Source organism: Manduca sexta, unplaced genomic scaffold (assembly GCF_014839805.1).
Source record: "Manduca sexta isolate Smith_Timp_Sample1 unplaced genomic scaffold, JHU_Msex_v1.0 HiC_scaffold_1385, whole genome shotgun sequence".
In the NCBI taxonomy this organism is placed as follows: Eukaryota; Metazoa; Arthropoda; class Insecta; order Lepidoptera; family Sphingidae; genus Manduca; species Manduca sexta.
In genome coordinates this window covers 7,407-25,135 of record NW_023592244.1, presented here as the reverse complement: position 1 = coordinate 25,135, position 17,729 = coordinate 7,407, and the positions used below count along the sequence as shown (strand labels likewise).

Here is a 17,729-nt window from a genome sequence, read left to right as displayed (position 1 = left end):
GATGCCTTGGTTGCACCTCTGCCTACCTCTTATGAGATAATGGCGTGCGTGTTTGTTTTTCGCTAGGATCATAGCGATCATGATCATCTGACCACAGAATACTTGGAACTAGCGGGTTTTTCACTATTTGCTAGCATCCATTCGAGTGCATATATACCGGAACCTCGTATCAATATAGACAATATAATATTCACCTTCTTATCACTCGGTCAGTTCAGTGTGAAGCGGCGGCGCGCGCGCACGTGTTATAAAAAAAACATAAAGTTGTGTGTGAAAAATGTTTTAACAAAGTGTTTTGTGTGGTTCATCTTTATTGGGTGCGTGGAATTTGATTATTTTTTTTTAACCATTCAATCTGGGCATTATTCATTCAGTAGACATAGCAATGTAGATAATGAACATGTATTTCTGTCATTTATTTATGTTGTCTAGTGATAAATGGTTTATCTTGAGCACGGGATTGCCCACATTGTCCAAACATCATATGATAGAACAATCCCTCACAGAGGCGGCTCTAGCTCATGTGTCGCCCGTGTGCAATCAATTCCTTCGCGGCCCCTAGGAGACCATGTAATCTTTAATAAATTTGATAATATGTTATTGTGTAAAGTAAAGAAGCCGCTCGCCGGCCTTATTACGGGGCAGGTTGTTTGAGAGCGCAGGTGTCGCGACGAATGTCTCTTTGAAGGGGTCTGGCGCCCTCTAACACACTGCGCTCGTGTGCTGCGCACACACTGCACTCTGTACTTATAATAAGTGTAACCAATTTCAAGAGTTCTTCGTACAGGCTCAGGCATTCGTAAATAATTACGAATATGCTAGAGATTCTAAAAGTTGCCAAATATAAAGCAACCAAATTCCTAAGTCTGACTTGCTTGATCGATCATTCCCGTACGTCAAAACTCGAATGAATTCACCAATTCTATTCTTATATTCCGTACGCTCAATTACGCTCTACTCTATGTTATTGTTAAAGCAGAAGAGAGGGAATGGGGCAGTAACATATGCTCTCGACTTTACCTACAATTCCTTTTTTCTCATTCCCATATCAACTTGGGGCATCGGCTAGCGACGCTCTTGCCTGACTGCGAATAAATTAATATGTGATAAACGGAACGTCCGCAAAAGGGTCCGTATAATCCGATTCCTCCCGGCTTCCCTTTCGTAATTTATGTAAAACTAACTGACCCGGCGAACTTTCATACCACCGTATTTTTTGTTCTGTCTCATTCGCACACTCACTTCTCTGACATTTTTAAATATTTACTATAATTTATTTAATGTATTTTTACATAAAAACTTTCTCTTTTTTTATTGCTTTGAATGACGAGACGAGCTTGCCGGTAGCCTGATGGTAAGCGATACGACCGCCCATAAACAGTAGAAACACCAACACCTTGAATTACAAAGTATTGTTTGGTATTCCACTGCGCTCGCCATCCTGAGACATGAGATGTTAAGTCTTATGTCCAGTAGTTACACTAGCTACAATGTCCTTCAAACCGGAACAACACACTGCTGCTTGGCGGCACAAATAGACATTGCATTGGTACCTACCCAGGCGGAATCTCACATATGAGAGACCTACAAACCTCCTTCTCCTGATAATAAAGAACACATAAAAGAAAGATTTATCCAAATTGGTGCACTCGTTTGGAAGTTATGCGCGTACAAACATTTCGGTGATTCATTTTTATTTATGTAAATGTCATTATCATTACAACGATTTACGGACTGTATTTATTATTAGTAACTATACGTTGTGTCGGGTTACCTTTCCGCAAATTTCACTCTTCGCTACTGATAAACGCTTTGGTTAACCATTCTTTTACATATAATAATAATAATATCAGCCCTGTATTATATACTTGCCCACTGCTGAGCACGGGCCTTCTCTACTACTGAGAGGGATTAGGCCTTAGTCCACCATGCTGGCCTAGGGCGGATTGGTAGACTTCACACACCTTCGAAATTTCTGTAGAGAACTTCTCAGATGTGCAGGGTTCCTCACGATGTTTTCCTTCACCGTTAAAGCGAACGATAATTTCACAAAAAATACACACGAGTTTTTTTTTTTTTAGAAAAGTTTGAGGTGTGTGCCCTTGGGATTTGAACCTGCGGACATTTGTCTCGGCAGTCCGTTCCACACCCAACTAGGCTATCGCCGCTTTTTTTTAAGTTTATATAAATTCATTTACATAAACTTTATTATACCTTCATTATTGTTTATCACAATATGAACAGTACCTTCAAGTCTGTCGACGTCAAGCCGGATAAGTACGCGTTCTTTAAAACCGTGAGTTTGAAGCTTGTACGTATATCGCCCGCTGTACACCAAATTCCTCAGGTAGCTACAAAAGTCATAAATATGGTGGCTATCCAGTAAGTCGGTCAGAAGCCCCAGCGCACCGAAGGAAGCTCTCGGCGTCAACGGCAGCATAACACCTGCAGACAGCCGTTCATCCGGGGGTCACACGAGGTGTGTAAAGTTACAAAAACGCACTAGGGTGGACTGCCCCCTACTGCCCGCCGAAGACCCCCATCCTGGCCCCTATTAGTCGCCTCTTACGACAGGCAGGGCATACCGTGGTGGAATGGCGGTAGTACCTACGCAGGCTAAGTTTCGTGTATGAAAGACTTGTCACCAGTATTAAATAAATAAAACATTATATCAAAATCTATGTCGAATCAAAGATCAAATGTCAATGAACCTTCAATCAAATTACCCTGATAAGACCGGTTACAGATCATAAGTGAGTGTATCATCCGTTACCAGGTAGGGTTAAAGCTCTTATCATACTAGTGGTTTGCGAGCGAATCCACAGCGAGGCGAAGACGTTGACCACACGTCCAGTGTAATAAGATCTTTAACTTTAATAGGGTACTTATATGTTATTTAGTACATTATTTTATATGTATCAGCGAATAGTACCGAAAAGAAGCTAAAACTGCGTTATAATTGGTTAAGAAATGAACCAGTCATTCATATTTCGAATATTGCAATGTGTAAGTATAGGCGCGGGTAGAAATATCGCTCCATCTCATTCTTTCTCATTTATCATATACCGATGACGTCACGTGTGCGTATTGCGCCTATTATCTCGTTTCTTGACACACCTACCAAAATTCAAAGATAATAAATAACTTGAAGATAATTTTTACAGAATTAAATCAGTCTTTCTGTAATCATTTCGTATGTTTACGCGAATGTTAAACATTGATATAAAACGATTTTACAGATTTGATCACGGTTTTTTGTATTCTAATTTTCTAGCGACCTTTGAAGTCTTTCCATACTTTGTGACCAATCAAACATAGTAAAATCCGTTAAATAGTTTTATTTCAATTTTTAGAGTTCCATACTTCAATAGGAAAAATGGAACCCTTATAGGATCACTTTGTTGTCCGTCCGTCTGTCAAGACCCTTTTTCTCAGGAACGCGTTGAGGTATCAAGCTGAAATTTATATGAAATACTCAGGTCTACTGTCCCTTGGAGCTGTGAAAAAATCAAAATTCTAAGTCAACGCAATCAAAAGATACGGCCGCTTGTGTCGCAAATTTTCGAAACTCGCAAGGGAATCAAAACCTACAGGGTACTGTGAACTCAGAATCTTGAAATTTGGTACGAAGCAACGTCTTACAGTACAGATAAAGGAAAAATTGCAAAACCCGTAAATTTTTAGTTACATCATATAAATAAAAATATTTTTAATAATTTTAAAGTTACTACCCCTCTTCTCATGAACGCGTAGAGGTATTCAATTGAAATTCATATCAAATACTCAGGTCTATAATACCTTTAAGCTGTAACAAAAACAAACTTCTACGTCAACGCAATCAAAAGAAGCAGCAATTTAAGCCGCATATTTTCAAACTCGCAACTACTCGCAAGGGAATCAAAACCTAAAGGGTACTTCCAGTCGACCTAGAATCTTGAAATTTGGCATGAAGCAATGTTTTATATAACATATGTATAAAGGTAAAATTCCGAAAACCTAATTTTTTTAGACCTTTGTCTTTAATTTATGCTCCTCCAGCATTCCATATTGTAATGTTATGGATTTCATTTTGCGATAAAAATACCATAACTATGACTCGATTGTCGTGATGGGTGAACGTTTACTTATATACCTACACGTTTGTACGGAACCCTCGGTGCGCAAGTGCGACTTGTACTTGGCCGGTTTTTCTATTTTAGATTCTATATGAGGTAATGCGTGGCGGTACATTCGTCGCGGATCTAGTCACTCAGTTAAATGTAAACCGCGTGGAAATACATATTGAGGTGTATAAGGGCTCGTGGAAATTGCCTCTCCTTTTTTCCATGCCCATCCTAGAAAGTTCCTATCCCTTTCCTCTTTCTTCCCCCAAGGAATATCCCGCAGGTTTTTCCCGAGGTAGACTGTAAGGAAACCCACTCAAAATAAAAAACCAGTCGGCCCTTCGCACGAGACCTACCAGTAAAGTACTTCAACAGAACTTATTTTTTCCAAAAGATTCACGGCTTTTCCAACCTTCAGAATGCTTTTAACAGACAGGGTTTCTGGCGATATTTTCCTTTTGTAATCGATAATAGTTATTAGTTACGAGGAATACTCAGTGGCGCGGTCTGAAGGTCGAGTCTCGACCTCTGTCTGGGGACCGTTAAACTCTACGATATCGCTCTTGAAATATGAACATACTACCAACATAATAAAGTCTACATAATAGTACCAACTACCAACATAAAAATACCTACCATTAGTACATTATAAGCGATGACCTAGTTATAGGATATATTAGGGATTAGAACGGACTGCCGATGCGGATGTCTGCAGGTTACCTTTCTAAAGATAAGTGTATTCTTCGTGAATTATCGCTCGCTTTAACGGTGAAGGAAAACATCGTGAGAAAACCTGCGCATCTGGGAAGTTTTAAGAATTTTGAAGTTGTGTAAATTCTACCTATTCGCCCTAGGCGAGCGTGGTGGACTAAATCCTAATCCCTCTTAGTAGTAGAAACGGCTTGTGCAGTAGTGGGACAGTATATAATATGGGGCTGATATTATTATTATATAGTAAACAAAAATATGTATAAATGAACTAACGGGCGCTAGAAATTCAAAATTATTTATCAAACTTTGACATTATCTTTTTAGGGATAAATTTAATACATCTTATTTTATTTTTCAAATATGTGTCCAGTAACAACAGCAGATTTTTTTTTCTAATGGTATTTATTTGTTTAATATTTTATGAATTAGTAAAAACATTTAAACACCGAACCCAATTTATATTAACATTGTAAACTATTAATGAGGTTTGAAAATCACTGCAAACTTATGCGCACAGAAATTATACCGCTGGGGATTTCCCACATGTAACCTTTTATCAATAGTGACTTATGTCCGTTTAGATAATTCTATGATATACAATATTGTTTCCGTTTACCACTAGCTCATGCCCACGAAGTTAACTTATCAATTAAATGTTACATTACCATTAACGACAATTTTCAATGACATACATTTAGATATTAATTTAAAATGTGTTTTTGCATTGGTTGTTAATAATAATCGAATTACTTAACTAAAAGAAGTAATAAAACTTTTTTTAGGATTTATCGCGGTTTTATATTATTTTCTTCTGACGTTTCGAAGACTGCAGCCTTCGTAGTCATGTGGAGACTAATATAAGATTTATTTGATTGTTCAAAGCGGTTCATTTGCTTCAGTTTACGCGAGCATCAGTTAGCTAACCAAAAAAAAAACAGAAAACGCGAAAGCTTTCACATTTCACTTCAACAAAAATATTGACAAACATATTATCATTGCTTATGCATCTTATTATATCTTGTAGTGTCGCCTAAAACTAGCACGAACAACGCTAGTATATCAATTTAGTAGCGAGTATATTATGTCCATATTCATAAACATTATCTAATTAACCTTTGTGAGTAGAGTAATGCTGTGATAATGTTTGTGCTTTCGGCATGATAGTCGCAGTGCGTATGCGAAGGAGCGCTGTGATTGGCTAATATTGAGATACAACTTTACTTCAGCTGTCTATCTGTCATGAGGTATACGCACTAAACTGTGTGCCTAGAGCCGCGACAAAATATGTCCCGGGTCCCCCCGTGAATGGGCGTGCAATCGGTATGAACACCGAGCGCGCAAGAATGCCTCGTGGGTAGTACAGATAGATTAGTCCGGTAGAGATCAGATCTTTTCACGTTTAGTTAATAAACTTCTCTCTACTCTACACGGTTAAGGTCTGAATGAGGTTTTAGGGTGATAATGTTCTTTTTACAATTTGTCAGCCTGACACACAAGTCTTTAGTGTAAGCATGTGTACTTATATTCTATTTTAATTCCAGAATCCTGAACGATGCAGACTGTTTTCCACTAAACACAAAGAAATGGAACCCGGTAACCGAAAAAAAAACTACGGATCTAGCTAGTGGAAGCCGCTTCAAAAGACATCAATATTTTGTTAATGACGTGCGGAATAATGATTTAGGAACAAATTCCGATATACCTAATAGTCAGTAAGTATATTTATTATATTTAATTAATGACGAAAGACGACTGGACATTATACGACATCTCATGTCTCAGAATGGTGAGCGCAGTGGAATACCAAACAATACTGTAATTCAAGGTGGTTGGTGGTGGTGTTTTTACTGTTTATGGGCGGTCGTATCGCTTACCATCAGGCGAACGGCATGCTCGTCTAGTTATATGAAACACTTCACTCGCTTTATTTAATTTAAGTCCCCATTGAACCTGATGGTGAGCGAATGGGGTCTAAATAGTGTGGACTGATGACACACTATTTTTTTTTGAGTATCAACCCCGCAGTCAACACAGAAGGAAACCTGCGTATAGAATACTGGAATCCCCAGGCTTAGCGGCTGAAGGGCCCTGAAGGAAAGTTGGGAGGCGATATCTGGGGATAGGAATTGTGGGGGAAAAGAAAGGAACCCTTTTTGGATTTAAGGAGAGGGGAAGGCCAGGAATTGTTCGTGAGCCCTCATAGGCTCCAATTGGCAACCATGAGGCATACACACTTAACTGGGTGCCTAAGGCCGCGGCGGATGTCCCCTGGTGTATAGGCGTGCATTCGCTGTGGAGGCCAAGGGCACCAGAATTCCCTCTGGTGAGAGGAAGAAGGGGGAGATATATAATGTAACCACATTTTTTACCAATATATTTAATTAATTGTAGGTGGATTGGACAATTATCGCAAATCCCAAATAACGATATACTACGGCCGACATTTGACGGTAGTTTATTAGTCTCACCTCCAGCGGAGGATGAGGAAGTTGATTAATTCAGCCAATATAAACAGGTAACTATTACGTATATACATACATGATATCTCGCCTCTAAATAGGGGTAGGCAGAGACTATAGATTGCTACCTCGTGCGATTTTGGCATACTTCTCTCTCTTCCTCCACTCTATCAATCTTTTCATGCATTCCCGCCCGTTCAGGGTACTTGACCTGGACTTCACGAACAATGACATCTGACATTCGAGAGTTCGATGCTGTTGACCCCTACCGGCTCTTCCATCCACATTCGCCTTATTTGTCCTCTTTGTCACTCTCCTATCATCCATCCTCTACAAATGCCCAAACCATCAACCTAGTATTACATTTTCCTGATTATTATGCCTATAGTGTAGTCGTACCTACTGTTTACTGAATGCACGGCAGCGCTCTGAGGTTCTGGGTTCGAATCCCGATTCAGGCAAAGTGATATGTTTTGTTTTTCTGCTCAGTATTAGTCCGGAGTCTGGAATTTGTGCCCGATATGGCGATAGGCTCGCCCCTAGCACATCATGGAATACATTAGGGGGAAAGTGGGTGCTCTGGTTGCATATGTGTGATGTTGTGTTTGTATCTTACTGCATGGGTAGTGAGAGGTTATGAGGGCGTTTAGGGAATTCCAGCCTACACGCGCATGACAATTTGTTGTTCAGTCAGCCACAAAAGTAGCTCAACAAATCCATTAATTCAAAACACTTATACGCATTAATTCAATAGAAACATTCTTATTTCTTTATCTCAAATAAACCCTTCAAAGTTTGTTTTAGTAAAATTTGTGAATATTATATTGATTTTTGTTCGAATTTTCAAATTCATTCAGATAGGTTTGTGGCTGACCGTACGCTCCAGCTTTAGATCGACCACAGAATTGTACAATACGTTACTATGTGTTATATTTCAGAAGCAGTCCAGAGCGTGATAGGCCGAGATCATCCTCTTATCTACCCTTCTGCGGCGCGGCTCGGCGCGGCGTTTAACAGTATTATGTAACGTATTGATATCAAGTACAATTATTGTAATATATGTGTGTGTCTAGTCTTTGTGAAATTCATCAGGGCCCTCCATATAGATCGAATCAAGGGCTCCATTCACCGTTTAACCGGACATGCGATAGTTATAGTATGATGTGCACTAAATTATCGGATCTTGATATATTCTCCGATTCCTTAAAAATATGCAAAAATAAAATGCTGACATTGTTTTTCTCTCAAACCATAGCCGATGTGGACCAAGTATAGATTTTGTTATTAATAATATTTATGATATGTTAAAATTGATGTTATTAAAATGGTATTTGGTGGGTTTAAAATATGATATCCAGGTTCTTGGAATTGGTTATATGTTGTTTTTTTTTAATATTTTATATTAATGTTTAAATTTCTTAACCATATTACCTTCATTAAATAAGCGCTAATTTCCAGTGTCATACTATTATGACAGTCTGTTCGTAATAAGTGTATTTGTGAATGTTGGTACATCTTGATTTGGTAAGCACATAAGAACAATACTTTACTAAGAAAACTGAACTAATATTAATTGTATGTGTAAACTGTTGATGTTCCTGTGTATAATAAATAAACGCTTCGAAATACTTGTTTTTCTTTATCTATGTATATAAAAATGAATCCCTATTTCCCTTGGTCACGCCATCACGCGTGAACGGCTGGACCGATTTCATTATTTTTTTTTGTGTTTGTTATTGTCAGGTGAAGGTTCTTATGGAAAAAAAATTCAAAAAATTGCGCGGAAAATTAGAAAGTTTAAGAAAACTTAACGAAAATACTAATTTTATATAACTGTCAATTGTTTGAAATTACTGTCAGCGATCGACAGAATGGTCGCTGCAAATTCATAGTTAAGACGGGACAACGTCTGTCGGGTCAACTGGTATAAAATAAAGTAAACCTTGTAAAAAAGACAAAAGGTAAAAGGCGATTTGAAATCTTCTATTTGTTCAACTACTTCTGTGGCTGACTGTACATATCACACTTACTTCTCATCTCCAGGGTAAGTGGAGGCTTATTCCCAAATATGTAGTAGAGAATATTTTTAACTGACAAAAAAAAAGAGGAGGTTATCAAGTCGGTGTTTTTTTTTTTTCTTTTTTTTTATATAAAGGAGTGTAGCGGCGTCGTTGTTATTGTACACGGTACGAATACGAATATTACGCTGAGATCCTGGGTTCGAATTCTGGGTCGGGCCAAAATAATTATGACTGGGTTTTCCATCTTAAAATTGCACAGTACAGCTCGGAGGCAGAAAGTTGGCGGTGTGGGACTCCCGTGCCTCGGAAAGCACGTAAAGCCGTTGGTCCTGCGCCTGATCTCTCTCCGGTCATGTCGGATTGTGAGAGTGAAGGAACAGACAGTGCTTGTGTATTGCACACACTTGTGCACTATAATATATCCTGCGTGGCTGATCTCCGTTGTGATTTGCCGACATGGTCGAAATTCGGTTAGGAAAGAATCAACCAAACAATTTAAAAAAATTGGATATAACATTTCTGATCCAAAGTGCTCCCTTTGCTGGGTAATGAGAACGAGACATATTAATATGTTTGTAATATCCATATTTACATAAAATTTTACGATAGCCTAGTTGAGAATGGAACGGAATGCCGATACGAACGTCCACAGGTTCAAAAGCCAAGGAACACACCTCGGACTGCGAATTTACTTGAGCATTTTCAATTATCCTTAGTTTAAGGGTAATGATAATCAACATATCGGAGATATCCGTAAGATTAAAAGGTACGTGAAGTCTGCCTGCACTAGGCCAGGGTAGTGGACAGAGACCTTAACCCTGTCAGTAGTGGAGAAGGTCTGTGAAGAGCAGTGGGCAGTAAACGGGATCATTTTCATATCTATATATAAAAATGAATCCCTAATTCCCTTGGTCACGCCATCACGCGTGAACGGCTGCACCGATTTCACAATCATTTTTTTGTGTTTGTTGTTGCCAGGAGAAGGTTCTTATGAAAAAAAAAAAAACAAAAAATTAGGCGGAATATTAGATAATTTAAGAAAACTTAACGATAATATAAATTTTATATAACTGTCAATTGTTTGAAATAACTGTCACCGATTGACAGATGCGCGTTGCAAATTCATAGTTAAGACGAGACAACGTCTGTCGGGTCAACAAGTGCGTTAATAAATGTAACCACATACTCGTCTTTATTTCTGCTAACATATAACTTTCGAACGTAAATATCAATAAAAACTAATTTAAATTTTACGCGCCCTAATGCCACTACTACTACTCTAAGAGAATTCTTCCCAGCGACAACATTACACTTATAGTCAGAAATACACTTACACACACCATATTCGCATTAAACTACAAACTGACCAAAAAACCAAAAAATAAAACCAGGAGTTTTGGTGGAAATATTAGTTATTAATGGATGATTTTTGGCACAATGTCAGCAAAGGTGAAGACGAGTATGTAGTTTCATTTAGTAACGCAATGTCAAAATGAGCCGCTCAAATCCCATCGAATGGGATACTAGAATCTCTCGCCTTAGCGACTGCAGGGTCTTGGAGGAAAATTGGAAAGAAAAAGTTGAGGAAGGAGAAGGGACCATCTTAGGATGGGCGGAGCTAGGGATTGCAATCCGGAAAGTCGGATCCGGTAATCCGGCGGATCCGGCATCAATATACAAATACCGGATCCGACACCAATATACCGGATCCGGTGACCGGGTCCGGTGTTTGCATTTTTTGTCAAAATAACCGCGCTGGTGTGTATGATTGTCGTGTGTGAGGTGGCCGGATTGAAAATGAGGCCGGATTGCAATCCCTAGGCGGAGCGAAAAAGGAAGGGAAATGTTCGCGAGTCCCTCATAGGCTGTTGAAACTGTATAGTAGCAAAGAGTATAAACCAAACAATAACAACCAATGTGAGCTAATACTGGCAGTATGCGGCTTTAAATTTAGAAATTGTATACTTCTCTTTTGTCGTTGTCTAGTCTTTACTGTTCATAAATCCACTAATCGTTTTACAATCCTAAGTTATTTCTTTCATAATCCATCATAGGCCTCAATGTGTACTTACATCCATGAGGTATACACATTTGACTGTGTGCCTAGGGTCACGATAAATGTCCTTCCGTGCATGGGCGTGCATTCGGTGTGGAGACCTCGCGCACAAGAACTGCCTCGGGGGAAATGATTCGTGTTTATGGGCGATGGTCGACGGAGGCAGACCTTCCCGTCCTCATACCGGTGTTGTAGTGGTACAACTCCTGTAAGCCAGGATCAGCATCGCAGTGCCGGATTTATATTTTTTGTGAGTGTAAGCCACTTTATTTCCGCCGCTCCATGTAGGTTGGTTTATGTATGTATGTAGGTTCCTAAAATACTTAATAATTTTCCATTTGTTTGTATTATGGAAGGCACTAAAGTTAAATTAATGATTAGTTGAGACTGGCCACCGTGGCAGAAATTCGGCTAGAAGAGAATAATTCATACAGCACTTAATTCCCCACCTAATCTGTCTCGGGTCATAAAATTGCCGTCTCATAGGACGATGAGAGTTAAGGAAAAGAGATAGCATCTGTATTGGGCACAGACTTGGCACTATAATATCTTCTGCGTGGCTGATCCCGTTAAAATTGGCTGCCGTGGCCGAAATTCGACCAGAAAAACGAACTGCCGAGTCTTCTTTTTAACGGGCATCGCAAAGTGACGCCACTGTACTTGATGGTAAGTGGAGTGGGTCCAATAGAACGTCGACTGACGAGAGATATTACACCTCGACCGTCGACACAATTATGCCGGCCTGTTGGAACTGGATATACACAGTCTGATCCTGGAACGCAACACTTACGTGGCCCTCTATGGCGGGTTATAACACTTTATGTTGTGGTCGCTATCCGGGCGGGTTTAAAGTATATTCTACCACCAGCCTCAATGCAGGAGTATCATAGTAAATTCAGAAAGAAATGCCGATAGACTTCGACTTTTCCGATAACATTAACTGTTAATAATCTACATCTTTTCATTGATGACATGTTATAAATAATAATTAGATAATTTGAATCCAATTTGCATACTTATAAGGTTCGTATTGTATAAAAAGGAGAGTGGACAGGGAACAGCATCATTCACCGCAGGTTAACTGAAGTATCAGAATGTGGTCTGTGAGGGATCTCGGTGTCGCAGCTCTAGTTGTAATGTGAGTATCGATTAGGGATAATCGAATCAGAAAGAAATTGGTTACCTTTCTCCTCCACGTATTATATACCGTCCCAATGCTGGGTCCAGGCCCTGGCCTGACCCCCTGCATTCCGCTTTCCACGAGTCAATTATTGTGCGCTCGCTCTCCAAACGGAATACACACCCATACACGAGGGACATTTGTTGCGGCCCTATTCACACAGTTAAGTGTGTATGCCGGCCCTCTTGTGCAAGTCGTCCCACCATCTAGCCAGATGGCTTTCCACGCTACGTTTGCCTTGACGTCCCTACCAAATGAATAAATAAAATTCCGTTTAGGAGTTTTGGAATGGCGTGCAAACTAACAGAGAACAGACAGGCAAAATAATTAAAATATTACTAAATTATTATATTACTCATTCTTTAGTCGCCCCATTTCATTATTAGTATACTTTCAATACAGACACACTGGGTTCGGTTATTCTATTATATGTATGTGATGAAGATAAAAGTCTAAAGAAAGGAAAGATTGTAGCAAACGCGTGTATGCAATAAGAAAGTTGACTTTTTTTTAAATAAATTATCAAAGAAGTATTTCATCCAAATTCTATCGGAAAAGAATTTTCAAAATCCACGCAATAATAAATAAGTTAGAAGGCTTTCAAATTTGTTGGAAAGGGAAGCTGTCAAATTACAGTAATATTGAAATGTGACGTCACCCAGTCCCATCGGCTATAACGTTGCGTGAGTGAGAAAAGACAGCGCGATAACCCCACCACGCCCCCTACTTTTGCTCACAATATTTCAAATATAAAAAACTGCTTTATTTTTCAACAAAGTTTGATGCTAATTCACAGAATAATTTATTTTTATAATGTATAAAGTAAATCAAACATAGGAAACTATCATAGTGTATATTGCTGTTGATGACTAGCGAACCGTTGGCTTGCATATTTATCAAGATATCCAAGCATTCCTCGTAGAATTCTAATGACATTCATACCATAGCGAAATATATGTACTGTGTTTCAGCGTCGTGGGACACACTGCAGCCCAAGCCTTCCCCGTGTATGAAACGGTCGCCAATGACATGGAGTTTGGTCCTTCGAGCCCGATCGCCGCAAGGGACGGGACACAGTTCTGGAAACATTTAATGCACCCCATGTTTGATAGGCTGTGAGTACCTTCCTAAATTATTTACAACTTTTTAGCAGAGCGCTTGGATTGTTGGCAACACGATTGTCTATTAACAGCAGTAACACAACGCGGACTTTGAATTACAAAGCGCTGTGTGGACTTCCACGTCAACCTTAAACATTAGATGTTAGGTCTCATAATGTCGGGTAGTTACACCAGAATGTCCTTCAAACCGGAACCGAACACTGCTTGCACAATGTTGCTGTGCGGCGGAAATAGACATGCGGTGGTATCTACCCAGTCGGGCTCTCGCATACGATACCGAGCGATAAAATCCAGATGTTTCCAGTTAAAACCTGTTAACTAATGAAATTCTGAGGTATATTTTTATACATTAGTTAAAAATTATTTATGTAGTAAAACATGAACAAATTAAAAATGGCAGTTCTATGGATAATAGGTCAATCGTTTGACTTATCTATTTAGCCGGGTTATAATTTATACTTGATAGACAACTTTTTCATGTTTAGTTAATAAACTTCTCTCTACTCTACACGGTTAAGGTCTGAATGAGGTTTTAGGGTGATAATGTTCTTTTTACAATTTGTCAGCCTGACACACAAGTCTTTAGTGTAAGCATGTATACTTATATTCTATTTTAATTCCAGAATCCTGAACGATGCAGACTGTTTTCCACTAAACACAAAGAAATGGAACCGGGTAACCGAAAAAAAAACTACGGATCTAGCTAGTGGAAGCCGCTTCAAAAGACATCAATATCATGTTCATGATGTGCGGAACAATGATTTAGGAAGAAATTCCGATATACGTAATAGTCAGTAAGTATATTTATTATATTTAATTAATGACGAAAGATAAATGGACATTATAAGACATCTCATGTCTCAGAATGGCGAGCGCAGTGGAATACCAAACAATACTGTAATTCAAGGTGGTTGGTGGTGGTGTTTTTACTGTTTATGGGCGGTCGTATCGCTTACCATCAGGCGAACGGCATGCTCGTCTAGTTATATGAAACACTTCACTCATTTTATTTAATTTAAGTCCCCATTGAACCTGATGGTGAGCGAATGGGGTCTAAATAGTGTGGATTGATGACACACTATTTTTTGAGTATCAACCCCGCAGTCAACACAGGAGGAAACCTGCGTATAGAATACTGGAATCCCCAGGCTTAGCGGCTGAAGGGCCCTGAAGGAAAGTTGGGAGGCGATATCTGGGGATAGGAATTGTGGGGGAAAAAAAAGGAACCCTTTTTGGATTTAAGGAGAGGGGAAGGCCAGGAATTGTTCGTGAGCCCTCATAGGCTCCAATTGGCAACCATGAGGCATACACACTTAACTGGGTGCCTAAGGCCGCGGCGGATGTCCCCTGGTGTATAGGCGTGCATTCGCTGTGGAGGCCAAGGGCACCAGAATTCCCTCTGGTGAGAGGAAGAAGGGGAGATATATAAGGTAACCACATTTTTACCAATATATTTAATTAATTGTAGGTGGATTGAACAATTATCGCAAATCCCAAATAACGAAATACTACGGCCGACATTTGACGGGAGTTTATTAGTCTCACCTCCAGCGGAGGATGAGGAAGTTGATTAATTCAGCCAATATAAACAGGTAACTATTACGTATATACATACATGATATCTCGCCTCTAAATAGGGGTAGGCAGAGACTATAGATTGCTACCTCGTGCGATTTTGGCATACTTCTCTCTCTTCCTCCACTCTATCAATCTTTTCATGCATTCCCGCCCGTTCAGGGTACTTGACCTGGACTTCACGAACAATGACATCTGACATTCGAGAGTTCGGTGCTGTTGACCCCTACCGGCTCTTCCATCCACATTCGCCTTATTCGCCTTATATGTCCTCTTTGTCACTCTCCTATCATCCATCCCCTACAAATGCCCAAACCATCAACCTAGTATTACATTTTCCTGATTATTATGCCTATAGTGTAGTCGTACCTACTGTTTACTGAATGCACGGCAGCGCTCTGAGGTTCTGGGTTCGAATCCCGATTCAGGCAAAGTGATATGTTTTGTTTTTCTGCTCAGTATCCGTCCGGAGTCTGGAATTTGTGCCCGATATGGCGATAGGCTCGCCCCTAGCACATCATGGAATACACTTGGGGAAAGTGGGTGCTCTGGTTGCATATGTGTGATGTTGTGTTTGTATCTTACTGCATGGGTAGTGAGAGGTTATGAGGGCGTTTAGGGAATTCCAGCCTACACGCGCATGACAATTTGTTGTACAGTTAGCCACAAAAGTAGCTCAACAAATCCATTAATTCAAAACACTTATACGCATTAATTCAATAGAAACATTCTTATTTCTTTATCTCAAATAAACCCTTCAAAGTTTGTTTTAGTAAAATTTGTGAAAATTATATTGATTTTTTGTTCGAATTTTCAAATTCATTCAGATAGGTTTGTGGCTGACCGTACGCTCCAGCTTTAGATCGACCACAGAATTGTACAATACGTTACTATGTGTTATATTTCAGAAGCAGTCCAGAGCGTGATAGGCCGAGATCATCCTCTTATCGACCCTTCTGCGGCGCGGCTCGGCGCGGCGTTTAACAGTATTATGTAACGTATTGATATCAAGTACAATTATTGTAATATATGTGTGTGTCTAGTCTTTGTGTGTTTTATTGGTACAGTCAGCCCACGAATGTAGCTGAACAAATTAAAAATTCCAAAACGCACAAACTGTTTAGTGGAGCTTATGAATGCAATTTACTGGAACAAATCAATATAATTGTTCCTTACAATTTTCCCAGACACCCACTAAACAAAATTCATCAGGGCCCTCCATATAGATCGAATCAAGGGCTCCATTCACCGTTTAACCGGACATGCGATAGTTATAGTATGATGTGCACTAAATTATCTGATCTTGACATATTCTCCGATTCCTTAAAAATATGCAAAAATAAAATGCTGACATTGTTTTTCTCTCAAACCATAGCCGATGTGGACCAAGTATTTTGTTATTAATAATATTTATGGTATGTTGGAATTGATGTTATTAAAATGGTATTTGGTGGGTTTAAGATATGATATCCAGGTTCTTGGAATTGGTTATATGTTGTTTTTTTTTTAATATTTTATATTAATGTTTAAATTTGTTAACCATATTACCTTGATTAAATAAGCGCTAATTTCTAGTGTCATACTATTATGACAGTCTGTTTGTAATAAGTGTATATTTTGTGAATGTTGGTACATCTTTATTTGGTAAGCACATAAGAACAATACAATACTAAGAAAACTGAACTAATATTAATTGTATGTGTAAACTGTTGATGTTCCTGTGTATAATAAATAAACGCTTCGAAATACTTGTTTTTCTTTATCTATGTATATAAAAATGAATCCCTATTTCCCTTGGTCACGCCATCACGCGTGAACGGCTGGACCAATTTCACTATTTTTTTTTTGTGTTTGTTATTGTCAGGAAGGAAGGAAGGTTCTTATGAAAGAAAAAAATCAAAAAATTGCGCGGAATATTAGAAAATTTAAGAAAACTTAACGAAAATATTAATTTAACAGTCAATTGTCTGAAATAACTGTCAGCGATTGACAGAATGCGCGTTGCAAATTCACAGTTAAGCCGGGACAACGTCTGTCGGGTCAACAAGTGCGTTAATAAATGTAACCACATACTCGTCTTTATTTCTGCTAACATGTAACTCTCGAACGTAAATATCAATAAAAACTATTTTTAATTTTACGCGCCCTAATGCCACTGCTATTACTCTTAGAGAATTATTCGCAGCAATAACATTACACTTATAGTCAGAAATACACTCACACACACCATATTCGCATTAAACTACAAACTGACCAAAAAATAAAAAATAAAACCAGGAGTTTTGGTGGAAATATTAGTTATTAATGGATGATTTTTGGCACAATGTCAGCAAAGGTGAAGACGAGTATGTAGTTTCATTTAGTAACGCAATGTCAAAATGAGCCGCTCAAATCCCATCGAATGGGATACTAGAATCTCTCGCCTTAGCGACTGCAGGGTCTTGGAGGAAAATTGGAAAGAAAAGTTGAGGAAGGAGAAGGGACCATCTTAGGATGGGCGGAG

General features: G+C 39.0%; 1 protein-coding gene across 2 annotated transcripts; it reads left to right on the top strand.

Annotated features, from left to right (window-relative positions):
* The first annotated feature begins 200 nt into the window (after nt 1-200).
* Nucleotides 201-16,904, top strand: LOC119191349. Of its 2 annotated transcripts, XR_005113429.1 has the most exons (8): nt 201-317; nt 6,356-6,526; nt 7,206-7,329; nt 8,212-8,296; nt 13,502-13,645; nt 14,275-14,445; nt 15,120-15,243; nt 16,135-16,904. XR_005113429.1 is itself a non-coding variant. In XM_037445248.1 (5 exons), exons 1-4 carry the CDS (start codon nt 12,445-12,447, stop codon nt 15,223-15,225), a joined length of 465 nt encoding a protein of 154 aa, XP_037301145.1. In that variant the 5' UTR covers nt 12,392-12,444; the 3' UTR covers nt 15,226-15,243; nt 16,135-16,904. The 2 variants fall into 2 exon arrangements, 1 of the variants encoding a protein (XP_037301145.1); XM_037445248.1 differs by lacking the exons at nt 201-317; nt 6,356-6,526; nt 7,206-7,329; nt 8,212-8,296 and adding an exon at nt 12,392-12,488.
* Nucleotides 16,905-17,729: the final 825 nt, after the last annotated feature.

Bases quoted from the DNA above. Each gene is read 5' to 3' on its own strand.
- LOC119191349 (XM_037445248.1), top strand. From the start codon at position 12,445: ATGTGGTCTGTGAGGGATCTCGGTGTCGCAGCTCTAGTTGTAAT. The intron at 12,489-13,501 runs GTGAGTATCGAT...ACTGTGTTTCAG, and splicing joins GTCGCAGCTCTAGTTGTAAT to CGTCGTGGGACACACTGCAG. The intron at 14,446-15,119 runs GTAAGTATATTT...AATTAATTGTAG, and splicing joins TCCGATATACGTAATAGTCA to GTGGATTGAACAATTATCGC.